This window comes from Scyliorhinus torazame, chromosome 3 (genome assembly GCF_047496885.1).
Source record: "Scyliorhinus torazame isolate Kashiwa2021f chromosome 3, sScyTor2.1, whole genome shotgun sequence".
Classification (NCBI taxonomy): domain Eukaryota; kingdom Metazoa; phylum Chordata; class Chondrichthyes; order Carcharhiniformes; family Scyliorhinidae; genus Scyliorhinus; species Scyliorhinus torazame.
Window position 1 is genome coordinate 252,611,409 of NC_092709.1, and position 18,989 is coordinate 252,630,397.

The following is an 18,989-nucleotide window of genomic DNA, read 5'->3' on the forward strand; positions in this document are numbered from 1 at the left end:
GAAGAGATCCCCAAATCTCCCAATCCCTGCCCGCTGCCACCTCCTAAAGCCCCTGTCCAGTCTCCCCGGAACAAACCGGTGATTATCACAGGTCTGTGACCACACTGACGTCCCCTCCAGTCTCATGTGCTGTCTCTCCATTGTCCCCACACCCTCAGGGATACCACCATCACCGGGCTTGTGGAGTACCGAGCTGGCGAGAATGGCAGGAGCGCCGTTAGTAAAGCCTCCAAACTCGTACCCTTGCAAGATGCCGCCTCCACGCGCTCCCACACCTCCCCCACTACCTAACCATCGATATGTTGGCAGCCCAGTAATAGTTAATAACATTCGGAAGGGCCAAGCCCCCACCCCCCCGTTCCAAAAGTACCTTCACCCTCGGGGTCTTGCCAGCCCATACAAAACCAGAGATCGCCGCGTTCATCTTCCTGAAAAAAGCCTTGGGGATAAAAATTGGAAGACATTGAAAACAAACAGCAACCTCAGGAGGACTGTCATCTTCATAGTCTGTACCTGCCCCGCCAATGACAGCGGGAGCATGTCACACCTACGGAAGTCTCCTTTCATTTGCTCGACCGCCCTGCCCAGATTTAACTTATGGAGCTGATCCCAGTCCCTAACCACCTGGATCCCCAGGTATCTAAAACTCTTCCCCATCACTTTAAACGGTAACTCCCTAAGCCTTCTCTCCTGCCCCCATGTCTGGATCGTGAACACCTCACTCATACCCATATTTAACTTGCAGCCTGAGAACCGACCAAATTCTTCCAATATCTCCATGATTCCAGGCATCCCTACCAACGGGTCTGATATGTAAAGGAGCAAATCATCCGCATAGAGCGAGACCCTATGCTCCATCCCCCCCCCCCCCCCCTCTCACTATCTCCCGCCAGACTTTGGATGACCTAAGGGCCATTGCCAGGGCTGTGTGGCCAGGGCAAATAGTAGTGGGGAGAGCGGACAACCCTATCTTGTCCCCCTGCACAAATTAAAGTATTCTGACCAGACCCGGTTGGTCCTTACATTCGCCACCGGTACCTGGTACAGCAACAAAACCCAAACCTTCCTAGGATATCCCACAAGTACTTCTACTCCACCCGGTCAAAGGCCTTTTATGCATCCATGGCTACTACCACCTCTACCTCGTGCCCCTCCGCTGGCAGCATTATAACATTTAGGAGCCGTCTAATGTTGGACGTCAAGTGCCGTCCCTTCACAAATCCCATCTGGTCCTCCCCTATTAGGCTTGGGACATAGTCCTCTGTACGTGTGGCCAAGATTTTTGCCAGCAACTTCGCATCTACATTCAAAAGAGAGATCAGCCTATATGATCCACAGCTCTCTGGATCCTTATCCCGCTTCAAAATAAGGGAAATCGAAGCCTGCGATAGCGTTGGGGGAGCTCCTCCAGCTCCAGCTCCTTGGAGTCATTAAAAACTTTTGGCAGGAGCTGCCCCAGCAACCTGGAGAACCTTTTGCAAAACTCGACTGGGTATCCATCAGGTCCCGGAGCTTTACCCGATTGCATCAGCCAGTCCGTCTATCACCTCCCCAAGCCCGATTGGGCCTCCCACCAGCTCCTCGCCTACCCTCGGGAACTCCAGCCCTCCCCCCCCTCCCCAAGAATCGCTTCATACCCTCCTCCACAGCTGGGAGTTTTGATTTATAACGTCGGCTATAATATTCCCGAAACACATCATTCACCCCTTCCGGGTCCACAACCACATTCCCCCTCATATCCTTTACTTTCCCAATTTTTCTCACCGCCTCCTTTTTGCTCAGCTGATGCGCCAACGTCCTGCTGGCTTTTTCCCCATATTCATACACCTCTCCCTTTATCCTCCTCAGCTGTCCTCCGCCTTACCTGTGAACAGGAGCCCAAATTCCATTTGCAGTCTCTGCCGCTCCTTCAGGAGCCCCTCATCCGGAGACTCCGCGTACCTCATGTCCACCTGTAAAATTTCACCTACCAGCCTGTCCAAATCCGCTCGTTCCATCTTCTCCTTGTGGGCCCGAATCGAGACGAATTCCCCCCTAATAACCGCTTTCAGTGCCTCCCATACCATCCCTGCCGAGATCTCACCCGTATCATTAATCTTTATATATCGCCAAATGGCCTCCCTCATCCGCTCACAAACCTCATCCTCCGCTAGCAGCCCTAAATCTCCACTGCGGCCGTTGGGCCTTTCCTTTGCTCACTTGCAGGTCTACCCAGTGTGGGGCATGGTTTGACACCACAGCTGCTGAGTATTCAGTATCCACCACCTCTGCCAGCAGCGTTTTGTTCAACACAAAGAAGTCGATCCTGGAACACGGGAGTAGAATGAAAACTCCTTACGCCTTGGCCTCCCTAATCTCCACGGATCCACCCCTCCCATGCGCTCCATAAACTCCCGCAGCTCTTTTGCCATTGCTGACACCTTTCCAGACCTGGGACTCAACCGGTCCTGTCTTGGATCCAGTACCGTGTTGAAATCTACCCCCCCGCTCCCCCCCATAATCAGTCGGTGCGAGTCCAGGTCTGGAATCCTCCCTAGCACCCTCCGAACAAACTCAAAATCATCCCAGTTTGGGGCATATTTAACCAGGGGCTGGTTTAGCACACTGGGCTAAATCACTGGCTTTTAAAGCAGACCAAGGCAGGCCAGCAGCATGGTTCAATTCCTGTACCAGCCTCCCCGAACAGGCACCGGAATGTGGCGACTAGGGGCTTTTCACAGTAACTTCATTGAAGCCTACTTGTGACAATAAACGATTTTAATTTGTTCACCAGCTCCACAGCCATTCCCTCCGGCTTCCCGTTAACCATAATAAATCTACCCCCTCCCCGGGTCTGCCTCGATCACCCCCACTTCGAATGCCACATTTCCGTTGACCAGAATTGCCACCCCCCTCTTTTAAAAGTCCAGTCCCGAATGGAACACCTGTCCGACCCATCCCTTCCTCAGTCTAACCTGGTCTCCCAGCTTCAAGTGTGTCTCCTGCAACATGGCCACGTCCGTCTTCAGTTCTTTTGACCGGCCCATTCTGCCCACGAACGTTCCACATGACCAACCTGGTCCGGGAGCACCCTACCTCCCTCTCCTGTCGACCAGCCGTAGCCTCTCCTAGGCCAGCCCTTGGCCCATGCCTGCACCTCACCTGGCCCTCCCCTCCATGTTCTCCCCCCCACCCCCCACCTTTACGTTGGTCTTCAGCTCACCCCCCACTTGTTTTCCGTAAACTAGCCCTCCCAGCTAGCCTGGCAGCCCCCGCTCCTGGCGCCAAGCATCCTACTCCCCACTGGTTCCCCTCCCCCTGCTCTTAATGCAAATTCTCAAAACAATGGCAAGAAGCAAGAACAAACAATCCTTCCCAAGGTCTGAGCACAAAGACTCACCCCTCCTCCATTAACAAAGTATACCTATTCAGCTAACTCCACACAGAACCAAATGAAAAATTAATAAAGAAAATATCTCTACAAAGCCTCAAATGTCATTCCGAACATCGTAAATTGAACGTTGAAAGTTTAAAGTTTAACAAAACATAGCTCAGTTCCCCACAAGCAAAGCTCAATGTCTTCATTCTCCGAGGTGGAGATGGTTTGCAGTTTAAAATTCCTAGGGGTGTACATCTCCAAAAATCTGTCCTGGTCCATCCACGTCGACACTACTACCAAGAAAGCACAACAGCGCACATACTTCCTCAGGAAACTAAGGAAATTCAGCATGTCCACATTAACTCTTACCAACTTTTACAGATGCACCATAGAAAGCATCTTATCTGGCTGCATCACTGTCTGGTATGGCAACTGCTTGGCCCAGCACCACAAGAAACTTCAGAGTCGTGATCACAGCCCAGTCCATCACAAGAACCTGCCTCCCATCCACTGACTCCAACCACACCTCCCACTGCCTGGGGAAAGCGGGCAGCATAATCAAAGACCCCTCCCACCCAGCTTACTCACTCTTCCAACTTCTTCCATCCGGCAGGTGATACAGAAGTCTGAGAACATGCACAAAAATACTCAAAAATAGCTTCTTCCCCGCTGTTACCAGACTCCTAAACGACCCTCTTATGGACTTACCTCATTAACACTACACCCCTATATGCTTCATCCGATGCTGGTTGCTTATGTAATTACATTGTATACCTTGTGTTGCCCTATTATGTATCTTCTTTTATTTCCTTTTCATTTCTTGTACTTAATGATCAGTTGAGCTGCTCGCAGAAAAATACTTTTCACTGTACCTTGGTACACGTGACAATAAACAAATCCAATCCAATCCAATTGTCTTTCATAAAGTCCACCACGTCTGTGAGCCAAAGTACAATTCCCGACCCTCCTAGGTCAGCCATAGATGGGCCGGGTAAAGCAGTCCGAACTTTATTCCTTTTGCATACAAGGCCGACTTGACCTTGTTGAAACTCGCCCTCCTCTTTGTGAGTTCTGCTCCCAAGTCCTGGTATACCCGGATCTCAGCATCGTCCCACAAACATCGCCTCATCTGCCTGACCCATCTGATAATACGTTTGTTGTCTGGGAACTGATGCAGTCGTACCACCATCACCTTTGTGGGCTCATGCCCCCGGGGCTTACGTATAAGTGCCGTGTGGGCCCGGTCCACCTCCAACGGTTTGGTGAACGAACCTTCCCCCATCAGCTTCTCCAGCATCTTCCCCACATAAGCACCAGCATCCGATTCTTCTTTCCCTCCGGCAGACCCACAACCTGGATGTTCTGCCTCTGAGAACGGTTCTCCAGGTCCTCCACCTTCTCCAACAAATGAAAAAAAAAAAGAAAATCGCTTATTGTCACAAGTAGGCTTCAAATGAAGTTACTGTGAAAAGCCCCTAGTCGCCACATTCCGGCACCTGTTCGGGGAGGCTGGTACGGGAATTGAATCGTGCTGCTGACCATCAAGGACAACAGCAAAAATATTGTATTAACGCTGCCTTCAACTTCACGTCTGAATCCGATTTTGAAACATATCATTATTTCTTCACCAATGAGGTTGATATTCCAGAATTCCCTACTTAACATTATATTGGAAGCATAATTACTACTTTAAGACGACAGCACTTAAAGAAAGCCCATCAGCAACTACTCAGGGCCATTAGGAAATGGCAGTAAATGCAGTTTTGCCAGCTTTACCCTACCTCCAAGAAAGAAAAAAGTTAATTACCCTACTGTCATTTTACATTGTTAATCTGCATCCTATTATCTGATCATCGATTTTGAAATTTATAGTCTCTTTGATAAAAAGAAAGATTCCAATAAATTCATTCCACATTCACAAGAAAAAATTGAATACCAAGCCAAAGAAAGATCTATCAGAAGTGATCACACCAAGTTTGGGGAAGGCCATGAGTTTTAAGGAGGATCTTAAAACATTCAAGGGCACTTGCAGTGTGGAGGGAATTATGAGCATCTAAAAAACTAAGAGTTCAATAGCCAATGATGGGGAAAGGCATTACGATACCAACTGAAGTTAACACCGGATAAGTCAGATTCCAGAGAGAAACCTGGCTTGACAGACCCCAACTTTTGTTTCCAGAAACTGTGGAGCAAAGTTACTGAACAAATTCACAGGAGTCTGATGAACTTTTAATACAAAGAATAAAACATTTATTAAAACAAGAAAAATGAGCTATATTACACCAGACAGAAAGGTTGGAAAGATTTCCAAACAAGCACAAGAGAATGATTCAAGCCACACTATTTTTTACCTCAGCAATATGTTTACAGACACATACAACTTCAGATACAATTTACAATATGTCCACATTGACCCTCACCAATGTTTACTGATGTACCATAGAAAGCATCGTATCTGGCTACATCACAGCCGGGTATGGTAACTGCTCGGCCCAAGACTGCAAGGAACTACAGTGAGTCGTGAACACAGCAGTCCATCAAGCGAAACCGCCTCCCATCCATTGACTCGGTCTACACCGCCCGCTGCCTTGGGAAAGTGGGCAGCATAATCAATGACCCCTCCGACCCAGGTTATTTTCTCTTCCATTGGACAGGAGATTCAAAAGGCTGAGAACACTCACCAACAGATTCAAAAACAGCTTCTTCCCCACTGTTACCAGACTCCTGAATGACCCTCTTATGGATTGAACTGATCTTTTCACACCTCTTCTCTACTGAATTATACTACACTCCGTATGCTTCACCCGCTGCCTGTGTCTATGTATTTGTGCATTTATGCATGTCCTAGGTTTTCTTTTCATGTATGGAATGAACTGTATGCAAAACAATATTTTTCACTGTACCTCACTCAGTACACATGACAATAAATCAAAACAAAATCTACCGTACAGTAACATTCAAGTTAATACGAGTTACATGTAAAACAATCGGCAAACTGTAGTCAAACACACCACACTCGAAAGTAAATGACAGTTGCAACCAAAGCAGGTTCCATGGTTTCCCACCCAGTCATTTGCCATATTGTGAGCCAACCAGTCTCATCAAAACTTTTTCAATCAGATTTGATGATCTCACCTTGGAATTCTTTTCAAATGTTGCTCCTACTTGGACAGCTTCAACGATGATCCATCTCTTCAGATTCCTTTCCCCTGGATAGGACTACAATTAAGCTTCACTCTCCAAGCACACTTTTAGATCTTCGGCTATGCCAAGCAAAACACCATTGCTTCAATGGGATACCTTTTGTCTTTATGGCCCACAGCACGGAGATACCAACCTTCGGCTGCCCTGTCGGACCGTCAGGGCTTCTCTCAAGCCAATTTTGTTTCAAGTCTGCTCCCCACAGAACTTTCTTTAATCTGGGACCTTTGTTTCTGCTCCTGCCATTTATCTTGACTCAATGGGATCGATCTCTGATTAATCTTTGTCTCTGCCTGGGACTCTCTCCGGGGACTCTTTCTGCCCCACTGCTTGGTTCAGGTCCTTCTCCCTATCCCTCTCCCCTCCCTCCTCCCTGTGTCCAGCCCCGGGACACCTACTCTTGAATTGCATTCCGGTTCCTGGCCATCTGACCTGCAGTTTCATACTGTTTCACTTCTTTGCCTTCAGTACGTGTTTGTAGCCAGTTCATGGCCTAAAGTTAAAAAAAACTAACTTGCATGTATGCAACCCTTTCTAGGACCGAACTAGGTTTAAAATAAAAAAAATTGCTGGTGTGGGGCTAGTTCCAGGCCGGGATATATGCAGATATTCTGCGGCCAACCAGGAACTGTAGTTCCCAACTGCGACTTCTGATTCGAATTCAAGATAAGTATCGGATTTCATTAGAAAGGAAAGAATAAATACACAAATTGGAAATAAGGGAATAGAGAAGTTTGGTTCCGTGAAGGGTATGTTATAATGCCGAATTAGGTTACAAAGAGCTTGAAAATCAAGTCCATGGAGGATTTAAATATGGATTATCTTTTTGAATTTATGATGATGGAGATCTGGGAGGCACATTGGGTCAATGCGGACGGAATAGTGAGCAAATGGGACTTACAGCATGATAAGAAATAGCAAGTTTTGCACCAGCTGAAATTGACGGAGGAGGGAGACTGATCAAGACAGCATTGGAATAGTTGAGCCTGGAGATGTCAACGGCATTGATGAGCATTTCAGCAGCATATGGGCCAAGGGAGCAGAAGTTTGCTTATTCTTTAATTTGATATTATTCCCAAATTTATGGAATTCCCTCTCGCCACCCTTATTAAAGAAAGAATGAGACAAAAGATTGATTGATCGATAGATATATAGATCCTGGATAATAACTCCAGTTCCAAAGAAGGAGTAACAGAATGACATGGAAAAGCAACCACAGAAAGTTAAAAACATGAAAACAGTGGCAGTGGTTAGCACTGCTGCCTCATAGCACCAGGGACCAGAGTTCAATTCCAGCCTCGGGTAACGGTGTGTGTGAACTTTGTACATTCTCCCCATGTCTGTATGGGCTTCCCGGTCCGGGTGCTCCAGTTTCCTCCTCCAGCAGTCCAAAAGATGTGCAGACCAGCCATGCAAAATTGCCCCTTAGTGTCCAGGGATGTGCAGGTTAGGTTATGGGATTACGGGGATAGGGCAGGACAGACACTCGTAAAGGGCAGTGTGATTATTCGAAGGGTCAGTGCAGACCCGATAGACTAAGGAGTCTATGATTCTTCTCTGAAAATGAGCTGTACTTCTTATCCAGGTCATTTTATAAAAAGACCTCCAAACAGTGACTCTAGATGTGCTTCAATTGCGCTGTTATTGGTTTTGAAAGTTATTCTTTCAGTCTATCTGCAGTCCAAGCAAAGGAATAAACTTCAGATTGTGTTATGTTTTCATGTATCGATACCAGCATAAACCAGGTGATTCTACAACCTAGACAGGCAACTTTGACTATAATACAACAGATGGATCAAGCATAGAACTTAATACAAATTCTGGGGATAGACAGCCCACATATTCCCATAGCTACTCTTTACACCCTACATCCTTGAAGGACTCCATCCCATTCTCTCAGTTCCTTCACCTCCGTTGCATCAGTTCTGATGATGTCACTTTCCAAAACTGTGCTGCTGTCTTCATTCTTCCTTAATCGTGGTTTCCCACCCACTGTGATTGACAGTACTCTCAACCTTGTCTGACCCATCTCCCACACCACTACTCTCACCCCTTCTCCTCTCTCCCACAATCAGAAAAAGGTCCCCTTTGTCCTCACTATTCACTCCACCAGCCTCCGCATTCAAAGAATCATCTGCCAGTTCCGCCATCCAACACGATGCCACCACCAAACCTCTTCCCCTCATTCCCCATCAGCATTCCGCAGGGACCATTTCCTCTGGGATACACTGGTCCACTCTGCCAACACCTCACAGCTTCTTCCCACTGCACTTTCTTATGCAATCATAGAAGGTGCAACATTTGCCCCTTTCCTTCCTCCCTGCTCACCATCCAATGGCTAAGCACTCTTTTCAGATGAGGCAGCGTTTCCTTCAATCTGGTCTATTGCATTTGCTGTTCCCAATGTGCTTTACTATACATTGGAGAAACAAAACGCAGACTGGGTAACCACTTTGCAGAACTTGCTGTCGCTTGTCATTTCAACACATCATCCTTCTCTCATGTCCACATGTTCGTCCTTGGCCTGCTGTAATGTTCCAGTGAAGCAAACTGGAGGAACAGCACCTCATCTTCCCTTAGGCACGTTACAGCCTTCCAGACTTAACATTGACTTCAGCAACTTCAGACTGTGAACTCGCTCCTCCGCCTTCACATTTTTATTGCTATCAATTTATTTTTATTTATTTCATGGATTCATTTTTACATCCTCGTTTTCATTCCACCTTCCATCTTGTTTTTCCCCTCCCCCACCCAATTCCATGTTGTCCTTTGACACTGCTTACCTTTGTTCTGTCATTAACACATTTTGATCTCTTTTTTTAAACAATTTTAATGAGATATTTTGGGTATTACAAGCCACAACAGTATAAAAAGTGTACAAAGAACAATAAACATAGTGGAAACACTGACACCCAGCCCTCCAAGACCCGCCTATTTAACCCCCTATTCTACGCTACCCTAGCTCCCCCCCCCCCCCCCCCCCCCATTGACGATTAATTCTCCGCAAAGAAGTCGATGAATGGTTGCCACCTCCGGGCGAACCCTAACACTGACCCTCTCAAGGCGAACTTAATCTTCTCCAGGCCGAGAAAGCTCGCCATGTTGGTTAATCAGGCCTCCGACTTCGGAGGCTTTGAGTCCCTCCAAGCTAATAATATCCGTCTCTGGGCTAGCGGGGAGGCAAAGGCCAGAACATCTGCCTCTTTCTCCTCCTGGACTCCCGGATCTTCCGACACCCCGAAAACCGCCACCTCTGGACTCATAGGCACCCTAGTTTTCAATACTCTGGACATGACGTCCGCAAACCCCTGCCAATATCCCCCAAGCTTTGGACGCACCCAGAACATGTGGACATGGTTCGCTGGTCCGCCCGCACATTTTATACACCTGTGTTCCACCCCAAAGAATTCGGTGTACCACCTTGAGTTGGATCAAGCTGAGCCTAGCGCATGTAGCGGTCGTGTTGACTCTGCTCAACGCGTCCGCCCAGAAGCCGTCCTCCAGCTCTCCCCCAAGCTCCTCCTCCCATTTACGTTTCAGTTCCTCGGTCTGCGTCTCCTCCGCCCCCATTTGTTCTTTGTAGATGTCCGAGACACTCCCCTCACCCACCCATCCCCTTGACACTACCCTATCCTGGATCCCCCTTAGTGGCAGGAGTGGGAAGGATGATACCTGCAGGCGCAGAAAGTCCCGCACCTGTAAATATCTGAAGTTGTTCCCTCTTGCCAACCCAAACTTCTCCACCAGCGCCCCCAAGCTAGGGAAGCTCCCCTCCTGGAACAGGTCCCTCATCCTCTCAATTCCAGCCCTTCGCCATACTCGAAACCCCCCGTCCAGGCTCCCAGGGGCAAACCGGTGATTGTCACATAATGGAGACCAGACCAATGCTCCCACTGCTCCAACGTACCTCCTCCACTGACCCCAGATCCTCAGGGACGCCACCACCACGGGACTGGTGGAATATCTCGCCGGCGGGAACAGCAGAGGTACCGTTATCAACACCCCCAAGCTGGTGCCCCTACATGAAGCTGCCTCCATCCGCTCCCAAACCGACCCCACCCCCACCATCCACATCCTTATCATAGCAATATTGGCCGCCCAGTAGTAATTACTGAGGTTTGGCAGGGCAAGCCCCCCCCTCCTCCCGATTCCACTCGAGCATCACCTTCTTCACTCGTGGGCTTACCCGCCCATACAAAGCCCAAAATGATTTTGTTAATCCTCTTAAAAAAAGACCGCGGGATGAAAATTGGGAGGCATTGGAATACAAATAAAAATCTCGGTAGGGCCATCATTTTAACCATCTGCGAGACTTCCGGTGACTGCGGGCAGGAGGCGGCCGCACAATGGAGAGCTCCCGTTCGGGAACGGCATTTTTGGGGCTTTAAGCCCGGTCCCAGGGTCCACGGAGGCGGCAAAAGCAGGGAGAAGGCACAGAGGAGGCACAGTAAGAAAAGAAAAATGTTGAGGGTGAGAAAAAAAACGGCCGTAAAAAAAACAGCTGAAGGTCCGTCGGGGGTGGAAAGGTCACCACGGGGTCACCAAGGAAAATGGAGGCTGGAGCACCAGGGGAGGCCGCATTGCTCACGGCTGAAGAAATAACTAAGGTGATGGCTGCGGAATTCGAAAAGCAGTTGCCGCAGATTGCGGAATGCATGGAGACGGTGAGGAAGGAGATGTGGGAGGTTTTGAGTGCGCTGGTGGAGGAGGCGGTTTCCCCAGTGAGGACGGCGGTGGCGAGCGCAGTGGCGGAGGTGCGAGAGGCGCTGAAGGAAGTGGAGATGTTATTGCAGCACGGTGATCAACTTGCCTCGATGGGGAAGGAGATGCGGAAGGTGATGGACACTAACAAGGATCTGCGAGGAAAAATGGAAGACCTGGAAAACAGAATTTGAGGATTGTGGGGCTGCCCGGAGGAGTTGAAGGACCGAAGCCGACTGAGTATTTTGCCGCGATGTTGGCAAAACTATTGGGGGAGGGGGAGGATCACTCCCGATATGAACTGGATCGGGCTCATCGGTCGTGGAGGCCTGTACCAAAGGCGAGTGAGCCGACAAGGGCAGTGACTCTGTGCTTCCGTAGGTACAGTGTGAAGAAGGTCCTGAGCTGGGCCAAGCAGAAGCGGGTGGTGCAGTGGGCTGGAGCTGGTATACGTGTATACCAGGACTTTACGGTGGAGCTGGCGAGGAGGCGGGCTGCCTTCAACCGGGTGAAGAGGGCACTGTACATTAGCAAGGTGCAGTGCGGCATTGTATATCCAGCGAAGCTGAGGGTGACTTACAAGCTCAGGGACTTTTATTTTGGAACGGCGGAAGCAGTGGAGGAGTTTGCAAAAGCAGAAGGACTGTGGCAGGACTGACAAATTGAGGAATGGCCATGTGCCGATGTAACCTCATGACTGTGTTTTCTTCTTTTTTGTTTCATTGCGTGCGGGTGTATGGGCTAAAGGAGCCAATGTTGTATACATTTGGACAAGGGAAGGGACAGGACTTTCACTCGAAACGAGTGCTCTTTGGGGTGTAGGTGGATATGCGGGGTTTGTGCGCTAAAAGGGGATCTTTGGGCTTTCCTAGGGCCGGGCAAGGGGGAAAGGGACCCGGGCGGGGGCCTCCACGCTGGTGAACGGGAGTGAGGTGGAGGGAGGGGCTGTGGCCATCGGAGCCTGGCAGAACAGGGTTCAATTGGTCTAGCCAGGGTGGAAAGTTGGGGGAAGGAACCGAGGTCGGGAGGAGGAGTTTTACAAGAGGCAGTGGACGGGAGGAGCTGGAGACTTGGGGGGGGGGGGGGGGGGGGGGGGGGGGGATACAACTTTGGGGTATCATGTACGGTACTCTTTCAAAGGCTGGATGGCGTTGGTTGGGGGGGGAGGTGGGTGAGGGGGTGGGGGGAGCTGTGTAGGTTAAGGGTAACTACGGGTAATCCCTGATTCCTTTTTGTCATTTGTTTATGTAAACATGCGGGTTGAGGTTTGGGGGTTGGTGAGCATATGGGATTGTTGTTATTATGGGGATTGACATATCTTGCTGATTATTGTTTATTGTTGATGGGTGCAAATGAGAGAGAAAATGTGAAAAAGGAGAATGAAATTTTTTTAAAAAATCTTAACCATCTGCACCCTCTCAGCCAGCAACAGTGGTAGCGCATCCCATCTCGGGAACTCGGCCCTCATCTGCTCGACCAACCGGGACAAGTTCAACTTATGTAACCGGCCCCAGTTGCGCGCCACTTGTATCCCTAGGTACCTAAAATTGTCCCCCACTAACCTAAACGGTAGCTCCCCCAGCCGACCCTCCTGACCTCTTGCCGGGACTACAAAAATCTCGCTCTTTGTCATATCCAGTTTGTATCCCGAAAACCGGCCAAATTCCCCCAAATCGCCATGATGTCACCCATCCCTGCCCCTGGATCTGCTACATATAAGAGCAGGTCGTCCGCATACAGCAAGACCCTATGTTCCACCCCCCCCTAACCTGCCCCTGCCAACCCCTTGAAGCTCTCAGAGCAATTGCCAGCGGCTCTATAGCTAACGCAAACAGCAGTGGGGAGAAGGGGCATCCCTGTCTTGTCCCCGGTACAGCCTAAAATCGTCCGAGGTCGTCCTATTCACTAACCTCTGGGGCCTGGTACAACAGCCTGACCCAGTCAATAAAGCCCCCACCGAACCCAAATCGTCCCAGCACCTCCCATAAATAGTCCCACTCCACCCGGTCGAACGCCTTCGCCGCATCCATGGCCTCAACCTCCATAATCACGTTGAGCAGCCTCCCTAATATTGGCCACCAACTGCCTACCCTTGACAAATCCGGTTTGATCCTCCGTAAGCACATCTGGCACACAATCTTCAATCCTGGAGGCCAAAGCTTTGGCCAGCAGCTTGGCGTCCACATTAAGCAGTGAGATCGGCCTATAAGACCCATATAGCTCCGGGTTCTTGTCCCGCTTCAATATTAACTAAATAGTGGCCTGTGACATCATCTGGGGCAGCACCCCTCTATCCCTCGCCTCATTGAAAACCTTGACGGCCCTAGTATCCCCGAGAATTTCTTGCAGAATTCCACCGGGTACCCGTCCGGCCCCGGGGCTTTACCCGACTGCATTGCCTTCAAGCCCTCAGCTATTTCTTCGGTCCTGATCGGAGCTCCCAGCCCGTCCACCAGCTCCCTGCCCACCCTTGGGAAGGTCAGTCCATCCAAAAAGCGTCTCATCCCCTCAGGCCCCGCGGGGGGTACCGAGCAATAGAGTCTGCTGTAAAAGTCCCTGAACGCCCTGTTTAGCCCAGCCGAGTCCCCTACCAGATTCCCATCAACCACCTTTTCTATTCCCCTGGCCGCCTCCCTCTTCCTAAACTGCTGTGCCAGCATTCTGCTGGCCTTCTCCCCATGTTCATAAAACGTCCCCCTTGCCTTTCTAAGCTGCTCCACTGCCTTGCCTGCGGCCAACACCCCAAACTCAGCCTGCAGTCTCCGAAGTTCCCTTAACCGTTCCACCCCCGGGGTCGCCGCATACCTCCTATCTATCTGTAGAATCTCCTTAACCAGTCAGTCCGTCTCTGCCCAACCGTCCTATCCCTGTGAGCTCAGGTCGAAATCAGCTCCCCTCTCACCACTGCTTTCAGCACCTCCCAGACCACCGCTGCTGAGACTTCCCCCGTGTCATTGACCTGCAGGTACTTCTGCATGCACTTTCTCGCCCTCTCGCACACCGCCTCGTCTGACAACAAGCCCACGTCCAAACACCATTGTGGGCGCTGGAAGCTCTCCTCACTAACCTGCAGTTCAACCCAATGTGGGGCTTGATCCGAAATAGTGATGGCCGAATACCCCGTGTCCACCACGCATGCCAGCAGATCTCTCTGCTCAACATGAAAAAAACCAATCTGGGAGTAAACCTTATGCACATGCGAATAAAAAGAGAACCCCCTCCCTGTCGGCTGCCTAAACCTCCAAGGGTCGACCCCCCCATCGGCTCCATGAACCCGATCAGTTCCTTTGCCATTGCTGGCACCCTCCCAGTTTTCGAACACGACCGGTCCAGGCCAGGGTCGATGACCGTATTAAAATCCCCTCCCATCATCAACTTGTGCGAGTCCAGATCCGGTATCTTCCCCAGTACCCTCTCTGAATTCTACATTGTCCCAGTTTGGCACATACACGTTGGCCAAGACTACCTTCCTCCCCTCCAGCTTACCGCTCACCATGACATAACGCTCACCCACCCCCGTCCGAGACTATACTGCCCACCTGGAATTGCACCCGCCTATTGATTAAAATCGCCACCCTTCTAGGCTTGGTGTCCAGCCCCGAATGAAAGATCTGACTGACCCAACCCTTCCTTAGCCTAACTTGATCCGCTACTTTCAGGTGTGTCTCCTGCTACATCACCACATCCGCCTTCAGAGCCCTCAGATGCACGAAAACCCATGCCCTCTTGACAGGCCCATTCAACCCTCTAACATTGCAAGTGATCAGCCTGGTTGGGGGAGCACCACCACCCCCGCCCCCCCCCCCCCCCGGCCGACCAGCCATCCCCTTTCCTGGGCCCTCCCCCAGCCTATGTGCGACGCCTCCACCGGCCCGTCTCCTGGCAGCCCCCACCCCCAACCTCAACCTCCTCTCTGTCCCAAAACCTAAGTCCCTAGACTGACTCACCCAGCTAGCCTGGTGGCCCTCGCCTACGGTGCCAAGAAGTCTCCCACCTATTGTTCCCTACTCCCTTCCCCCCCCACCCATCAAAACCACTTCCCTCATCAAACCAGGACCGAACAATCTCCCAATTACCATAGGAGGCAACCCAAAACAGACATAAACCCCCACAAAGAACCCCTCCAATAGTGCAAACTAGAGTAATAAAAAGTAAAATGCCCCCACCAGCCACCCCCATCAAAACACCGAAAACCCTAGAAACTGAATAACTTTTACTTCCCCATCTTCGCCCAAACTTAAAAAGCAGAAGAAAAACGATAATCAAAACATATATACAATCGCTCAGAAACTTAACAACTTAAAACCAAAAAGTTATCAGTTCTGCGCCAGTCCCTTCTTCTTGACAAAGTCCATCGCGTCTTTGGGCGACTCGAAATAATGGTGCTGGTCCTCGTGCGTAACCCAAATGACATGCCGGATAGAGGAGCCCAAATTTCACCTTCTCCTTAAACAGGATCTCCTTCACTTGCCTGAAGCTTGCCCTCCTTCTGGCCACCTCCACACTCGGGTCCTGATAGACCCACAATATGCTATTGTCACATTTGCAACTCCTAGTACGCTTGGCCCACTGGAGAACACACTCCGTATCCAAAAATCTGTCGAACCGGATCACCATCGCCCTTGGGGGGTCCCCCGGCCGCGGCATCCTCGCCATCGCTCTGTACACCCTGTCCCCCTCCCCCAGAAGCTTCTGGAACATATTCACTACAAACGCGCCAGCATCAGCCCCCTCAGGGAGACCGACAATTCTTAAGTTCTGCCGGCGAGCTCGGTTCTCCAGATCTTCCACCTTCTCCAGCAGCCTCTTTTGCTGATCCTTCAGGATCCCCACCTCTAGTTCAACCACCATTTGATGCTCCTCCTGGCCGGCCGGCGCTTTCTCCAACTGTTGAGTCGTCCGATCCTGGGCATCCAGCCGATCGATCGACTCCTTTATCGGGTCAAGACAGTCCCATTTCTGTCTGGCAAAGCCCTCCTGGATAACCTGCATCAGCTCCTCCGTCGATGGCTGGGTTGTCGCAGCAGGGGTCCGAACATCAGCCATGTTGTCTTCAGCGGCAACCTCCACTCAGCCCTTGCTTATTTTATTTCTTCCTTTTTGGTCCCTTGGGGCTCTCCGTTCCATGCACCACTGGGACCAGAGCCTGATTGTCTGCGCCTTCAAAGCCAAAACTCAAAACCATGAAAAAGTTGCGGAAAAAGGACCAACAGTCCGGCCAGATCGGGAGCCACCAAACGTGTGACTTACTCCCTCATAGCCGCCACCGGAAGTCCCCACATTCTGATCGCCTAATGCAACGCTATCAGCATCCTTCTTAGCTTTGATCACCGCCATTTACATTCCCTTTGTCTTTTTGTCTATGACATCTTTGTCAATCTCTTCCTAGCCTGCACCTATCGCTGGCCCTCTATCCACCACCTCTCACTGCCTCTCTACAGTATAAATCTCATCCTATTTCCAGCTCTGATGAAGTCATCCAGACTCGAAATGTTATCTGTCAGACCTGCTGAGATTTTCCAGCATTTTCTGTTTTTGTTTCAGATTCTAGCATACGCAGTAATTTGCTTTTATAAAAACAATGCTGTTTCTGTCAATCGCAATAGACATCACAAATTCATTTGCTCTATTTATAAGAGTAAGTACAAGATCAATTGAGCAAAACTAAAAACAAAAACTGACCTGGATAGTCAGTTGCTCTTCCTTGAATGTCCACAGCCTCGTTTTGATACTCTTATAATCACATGTCATTGTCTCCAATTCTGCTTCAGCCAGCAGAAGTTGTTTTCTACATCGCCCATAGTTCATAAGAAGTTCAAAAAGATCATTTTTATCCTGATTGGCCACAGAAAGAAATTCTTCTGTGTATGTATCAACATTTTCAAGCCATGAACCTAATGCAAACATTTTCAGTTCTTCTTTTGTAAATGGAGCAACTCCACGTGGAATTGCTGGATACAGGGTTCTGCAAGGTGAAACCTGCTCAGTGAATGCAGTTCCAGGACTTTCCTTGAACTGCAATGGCAAATCAGGGTATAACCTTTCTATAGTCAACTGTACAGGAAGATCAGCTATGATGTTATGCAGTTTCATATCAACAGTCTCCTTCTCGCGATCATCCAGTATTAAAATAGCAGGGTTTTTACGGTCTTTCCTCGTCACCTCCTTTTTTTTCAAATCAACTGTTACTTTCTGTGAAGAAATACTGCTAGAGTACAATGACATTTGGGCCGGAGCACTGCAAACAGCAGGTCCAGCATTCAAATTTTCTTCATTTTGACCAATATCAGTCTTACGAGAGCAAGATAGTTCATTAGCCTCTGGAATTTCAGGCATCTTTTGAGGCACAGTATTATTGTATTGGCTCTGGTGAGAGTTTATTTTTTTTGTTTGATCCACATGAATCTGTTGATCTTTATTGTCTAACCCAACATGCTGTTTTGAATCCATTTTAGATTCAACAATTGCAATGGATACTGCTTCTATGCATGATTTGGATTCCTGAGTACTTTTTACAGTCATCTCAGCTACCAGCGAATCTGGAAGCAATTGCTGATCTTCACTTTGGCCCACCTCATCAGGTTTTAAATTAGTTTCTTCATTTTGGCTCTTGTCAACAGTAGTAAAACTGGATGAAGAAAGTCCTATTTTGGTAATAACACTAGAAACCAATTCCTGGTCGGACTCAGGTTTTGAACTTTCCTTTTTCTTGATTTCCGTGGTAACTTTTTTCTTTTTGTCCTGAAATTCCAAGAAAACATTGCAAGTTAGGCCGCTTTCAACACAGTTTCACTTTCCTTGTTTATTCAGCCTCTCATCTCACTGTGCCTTAAATACATTCTGCAGTCACAAGTTTCTGTTTCACCCAAGCAAAAAAAAAAATCAAGTGACTTTGCGTTTTAAGAGAAATGGGGAATTGTGTATTTCTTTGCGAATACCGGCATGCTTTATATGTAAACAACAGCGGCGAATAATCAGATTTGGCAAGGGGACAGCGTGAAATTAAATCACTGAGCGGTTTTAATTAATCGTGTCAAATGTGCGGCTTCTTCTATTCAAATACAGAGACTTTTACTTGGGAGTGGGATTGCGATCAATGTTAAGTAAAAGGTGACGAGATGTCAGTCAGACTCCGTGGGAAGAAAATACCTGATTGTTTGCAGGAAAACGAGCAGCTAATGCCGAGGGAGCTACTCCACAGACAGAGAGACTCTGCTGGCTTCTCTCTCGATTCCTGACAGCTATCCCCGTTGGAGCAAGGACTGCGTTAATAAATAATCATTCCCCCCCCGCGCCTCCCGAACCTCTGCCGCTTCTCCTTCTGACCAACCTGCGCTTTCGCTGCCTGCCTAGATTTTCTCGGCCGCACCGCTTCCGCCATCCTGAACCGCCGCTCCCGGCCGAGCGCGCGCAAAGCCCGCGGACGCTCCGCAGAGTCACGGGACCAAAGGTCACACAACCCTCCACCGTGACGCGCGAGGCTGAGCATGCGCCGGGGAGGAGGATGTTTGCGAGAGACGGGTGGTGGTGGGGGAGAGACGGAAGTAGAGGATGGCAGCGGGAGGGGAGTGAGAGATAGCAGAGAGGAATGCGAGAGAAGGGGGGTAGGAGGCTGGGAGATAAGGGGTAAAGCGATGGGAGATGTTACGTTCTGGTGCTTGGCCGGACGGAATTAGGACACTAGAGAGCATCTAGTTTGTGAGTAGTTAAATGTTTATTGTTAAACAAT

At 49.4% G+C, this 18,989-nt stretch overlaps 1 protein-coding gene across 6 annotated transcripts in view; it reads right to left on the minus strand.

Annotated features, from left to right (window-relative positions):
• Window positions 1–18,693, minus strand: part of epg5 (ectopic P-granules autophagy protein 5 homolog (C. elegans)) — a 269,249-nt gene extending 250,556 nt beyond the window's left edge. For all 6 annotated transcript variants that reach the window (XM_072497129.1, XM_072497130.1, XM_072497128.1 and 3 more), the window contains exons 1-2: window positions 18,591–18,693; window positions 16,943–18,001 (exon numbers count right to left, since the gene is read on the minus strand). In XM_072497129.1, the coding sequence (XP_072353230.1) occupies window positions 16,943–18,001; window positions 18,591–18,641 (1,110 nt within the window). In that variant the 5' untranslated portion in view covers window positions 18,642–18,693. The remainder of the gene's footprint in view (window positions 1–16,942; window positions 18,002–18,590) is intronic.
• Between the last annotated feature and the right edge of the window lie 296 nt (window positions 18,694–18,989).